This window comes from Apteryx rowi, unplaced genomic scaffold, assembly GCF_003343035.1.
Source record: "Apteryx rowi isolate R43461 unplaced genomic scaffold, aptRow1 scaffold_225, whole genome shotgun sequence".
NCBI lineage: Eukaryota > Metazoa > Chordata > Aves > Apterygiformes > Apterygidae > Apteryx > Apteryx rowi.
This window is the reverse complement of record NW_020448586.1, coordinates 1,329,308-1,333,980: the sequence shown is the minus strand read 5'-3', so window position 1 is coordinate 1,333,980 and position 4,673 is coordinate 1,329,308. Positions and strand designations below refer to the sequence as shown.

Sequence of the window (4,673 nt, the reverse complement as noted above, 5' to 3'; positions counted from 1 at the left end):
CAGAGCCCGCCGCCGCCGCGTCCCGTAACCACGGCAACCCGGCTTCTCTCGCGAGGTCTCCCTGGGTCACGTGCTTTTGAGAGGCGTCCGTGACGCCGGCGCCGCCATGTTGGGTGTGGGCAGCCCTCGCCAGGCTGCGGGAGGCGCCTCGGGGCCGTCGGGGCTGCGGCCGCCAGCAGCGGGGAGCCCCGGGCGGCCGCCGCCCCGCGCCCTGTGTCCCTGCGCCCCATGTGCCTGGGCCCTGCCTCCCTGTGCCCCCTGCCCTGCATCCCCGTGCCCCCGTGCCCCACATCCCGGTGACCCCATATCCCGGTGACCCCCATCCCTGTGCCCCACGTCCCAATGCCACCGTGACCCGTGTCTCCAGGTCCCTGCACCGCGTGTCCCTGTGACCTGCATCCCCACTGCCCTGCATCCCCGTGCCCCCGTGCCCTGTGTCCCTGTGACCTGCGCCCCCGCTCAGGGGCAAGGTCTCCCGCTGGGGGCACGGGGAGAGCGCAGCGGGCGCAAGCCCAAGCCCTGGAGCCCTCCTTGCTGCCGGCTGTGGGAGCTGCGCCACGCGGGTGACACGCTGGGCCGCGCAGAGTGGGGCTGGGGGACAAGGGCCTGTGGTGGCACGGGGACAAAGCAGCATGTGGCCGGGCTTGGGCGGGGGGCCTGGAGGTGTGGAGCTGCTGGCACCCTGGCCCCATGGCACCTGGTTCCCATGGCCCCCACAGCACCCCCAGCACCCCAGTGCCCATAGCACCCCAGTTCCCACGGTTCCTCAGCCCCCCCAGCACCCGCAGCACCCCAGTGCCCATAGCACCCCAGTTCCCATGGCCCCTGCAGCACCCTGGTCCTCATAGCATCTCGGTTCCCGTGGCCCCCGCAGCACCCTGGTCCCCATAGCATCCCAGTTCCCCTGGCGCCCCAGCACCTGCAGCACCCCAGTGCCCACAGCACCCCGGTTCCCACAGCCCGATAGCGCGGTGCCCGCTCGGGGCACGCGGCACAGCCCTGCCCTCGCCGCCAAGGCACGTGGCCGCGCAGGGCCCGTGCCGCAGGATATTCTTAGCTGGGAGCTGCCTCCCGGCGTTCCTGCTGTTGGGAAGAGATCCCAGAGGCACGGGCAGCCGCTGCCCAGGCACCGGGGCGCGGGCGAGCGGGTGCGGGCGAGGCAGGGACAGGCAGAGGACGAGGTGAGTCCGCTGGCACATGCCGCCTCGGAGGCCCCCGCTTCCCTTCGCCCTGCCGAGCCCCCGCGCCCCCCCCCCGCCCCCTCCTGAACCGACCCTCCTGCGCGTCCCCTCTCCCATAGATGGGTGCGGAGGGGGAGGCAGAACCCGATGGAGAGGAGAGGTGTCAGGACGAGGCACCGCGTCCCCCTGCCCCCCGGCAGCAGGATGGCGCTCCGGGGTGCTGGAGCCGGGGGCTCGGAGCCATCCCTGCTTGCCGCGGTGCCGCTCCGGGGGGAGTGTTCGGCCGGAGCCCACGCCAGGCCTGTGTAGGGGTGTCCGGGATGGGGCAGGGGGGCCGGCTGGGTGCGATGAGCGGGGAGATCCAGGGCGGAAGGGGTTACCGAGGCCCCTGCTGCCGCCCAGCCCGCCCTGGCTCCTTTCCGGAGGGTGCCTGGTCCTGGAGCGGAGCGGGTTGGCCCGTTGGCTGGGAGGGGATGACCGGAATAGCTTTGCTATCGGATTCCTGCCGGAGGGGCCGCCACGCTCCGGGGGGCACCATCTCCTTGGGGCTGACATTTGAGCACAGCCAGTGTCTCGGAGCACATTGCCAGCTCCGGGAGGTGTGTTGAGACCGCACGGAGCTGGTGGCAGCGGTGGCGTCCCGGGGGAGCCCGAGCCAGCCCCAGGCCCTCCCCGGAGCCCCCTGCCTCGCAGCCCCCAGCAGCCATGGCCCACAGAAACACCGGCGCTGCACCCAAAACCGGCCGCTCCAAGAAGTCCGCGAAGAAGCCGGCGGCTCGGGCCATGGGGCCTGACATGGACTCCCTGGGCTTCCAGGCCATGGACAGCAACGTGCCGGGCCTGTCCCACGTCATCCTCCAGAAGCTCAACATGAAGAGCTACGATGACTACAAGTGAGTGAGCGTTGCTCAGGCAGCTGTCCGTGGCAGTGTCCCCCGCCGGCCGGAGCCACCCATGTGTCCCTCCTGGCTGCAGCACCCTGCATCTGCCCAGGGCTACCTGCCTCTCCTGGCTCAGCCTGCAGGCAGGTCGCTTTGATGAGGGTCCTGGTTGCACCCCTCTGCCAGAGCATACCCTGCACATATCCCACCTCTCGTCGGGGCAGGGCAAAGGAGATAAAGCTCCTCGGATGTAGCTCCTCATCTCCAAACCAGCCCAGAGCAGGATGTTCTTTGCTAGGACTGAAACCCTGGGCAGCCCTTAGAGAGGACATCAGCCTTGCTGTGATGGCAAGGCGGCGTGGGGCCCCTGTCAGGATGCTGGCAGAGACCATGGGTGAAAGCTGTCGCATGGAGGGGTTGGACCCTGCTCATCACCCAATGTCTCCGGACTCCTCAGGTCTGCCATGGATGGGAAAAAGAAGGGCAGTGATTTTGGCATCCGGACTTACTTTGACATGTTCCAGAAGATGGAGGACACCTTCAAGTTTTGCGTCGAGTGCAAGAAACTCCCCGATGCCCTTCCTGACCCCAAAAGTCTCCGGCGATGCAAGAGGTATGGGGGGGGGGGTCCCACAACACAAGGCTGGACGCGTCCTCTGGCTCCCAGAAGACAAGCTCAGCGTGGTGGACAACCTGCAGCCTGGTGGGGAAGGGAGCGACGGTGTGGTGAAGCTTGGGGTGTTGCACGTGTGCCGTCTAGCCTTGCTGCCTCCCTTGGTCCGCGGGCCACAGCCAGGCTCTTCCCCGACGCAGGGCTCAGCTGCCCAAAACAAGGTGGCCCTGGGGCGATCGCAGGGGAGCCAGGCTGCCTGGGGCAGGGCTCAGCGGGCCACCTACCCCGAGACTCGGCACGCTGCCTCTCTCCCCAGGTGCCAGAACGTGTACTACTGCGGCGTGGCGTGCCAGCGCGCCAACTGGCCGCTGCACAAGAAGTTCTGCAAGAAGCTGAAGCTGGTGGCCCTGGACCGGCTGGTGGAGTGGCTCGTCTTCACAGGTAGGGCGAGGGACGCTTCCCCGGCCCCGCGGTGGGGCCCCGCTCCCGCAGGTGCTCAGGCTGGACTCGGAGGGGATCGGGGCCCTGCCGGTCCCAACCCGCCCTGGCCACACGACCTCCTCAACACCCCGGGGAGAAGGTGCCGCCCAGGAGGGAGGGTGCTGCCAGTCCGCCTGCCCCCGGGGCTGCGCTGGCCCCGGCGAGGGGAGGGACGCGGGGTGCCGGGGTGCGCTGCGCCCTGTGTCCCTGCTGCCCCAGCTCCTTGCTGCTCAGAGCCTCTCCTGCCTCCAGCCACCCCGTGCCCAGACAGACGGACAGGCCCAGCACCCCTTCCAGGCCGTTGGCTCACCGAGCCCAGGGCACGGCGGGCGTCCCGCTGCACCCTTGGGTGCCAGCGCAGGTCTGTCTCGGTGGGGACGGGCACCCCTGCCTGCAGGGGCCCTGCTGAAAGCCACCACGCTTCTGCCCCCAGGAGACATCCCCTTCCCCACGGAGACCTGGACTAAGCCTGTCCAGGACGTGAAGGGCTGGGAGGACTGGTTCGCCATGCAGGGGCAGCTGGAAGAGAAGCTGGGCGCTGTCCTGGGCGGGCGCTACATGACCCTGCTCTGGGCCAACGCCGGGAAGCCCAGGCCGGAGGAGGGAGAGCTGCGCGAGTCCGTCAAACGGCTCGTCACGGACTTCCACTCGCGGCCGGTCACCATCGGCTTGGGGCTGCGGCTGTTCGGCATCGAGCCCCTCGCCAAGCCCCTCACCGTGCACGTGGTGGGGGCGTCCCACGTCGAGACCCTCAACACCCGGGCGACGGACTACGACGAGCTGACGCGCATGTTCCCGGGGCACCAGGGCATGGAGGTGGTGATGGTGGGAGTGGATGTGGTCGACGGGCCCATCATGAGGCCGCCGCTGGCGGCGCTGGGGCCCCGGGGAAGGGTCTATCTCAGCAGCTACAAAGGCCTCTATCACGACTTCTGGGAAGGCCACGTGGAGACCCAGCTGGCCGCCCGCCCCGACCTGGTGGTGGGCTTTCACCCGGGTGAGTGCCCGCGCCGCGGCTCGGCCCCGCCGGCGAGGGGGGGGATGCGCCGAGCTGAGCCAGCCTGGGGGGTCGGGGACGGGCCTGGGGCTTGCCAGGGCTCCCGGCTCGAGCGCTCTTAAGCCCTGAAACCAAGGCTTTGGAGCCCACCGGAGACCAGCTGGCCTGCAAAGTGCCACCTCGCCTGCAGAGCGGAGGCTTGATGCCGCCGGGCAGCTGGTGGGAGCAGAGCCGGGGTGCCACGGGCTGCCAGCACGGGGCTGCGAGAGGGACGCCGGCGGGTCCCCGCGCTGGGGCACCAGGTCCCGGTTCGGCGGTTAGCCCGGTCCCCAGCACAGGGGGGGTGCATCGGCGTCCCGGCGGGCAGCGTGCGCCCTCGCGGGAGCGTGTGCCCTGCGAACGCTTCCTGCCAGCGCCTGGCCCCAAGGGCAGCCGAGGGGCAGGCGGCTCCGGGAGCGAGCGCGAGAGCCAGGTCGGCGCAGGCAGGGCACCAAGAAGCCCCTTAGGAGACACCACCGCCG

General features: G+C 70.1%; 1 protein-coding gene across 1 annotated transcript in view; it reads left to right on the top strand.

Annotated features, from left to right (window-relative positions):
* Positions 1-1,885: 1,885 nt before the first annotated feature.
* Positions 1,886-4,673, top strand: part of MSS51 (MSS51 mitochondrial translational activator) — a 3,479-nt gene continuing 691 nt past the window's right edge. Inside the window, exons 1-4 of the mRNA XM_026065232.1 lie at positions 1,886-2,074; positions 2,520-2,675; positions 2,992-3,116; positions 3,589-4,152. Coding sequence (XP_025921017.1) covers positions 1,887-2,074; positions 2,520-2,675; positions 2,992-3,116; positions 3,589-4,152 — 1,033 coding nt within the window. The 5' untranslated portion in view covers position 1,886. The remainder of the gene's footprint in view (positions 2,075-2,519; positions 2,676-2,991; positions 3,117-3,588; positions 4,153-4,673) is intronic.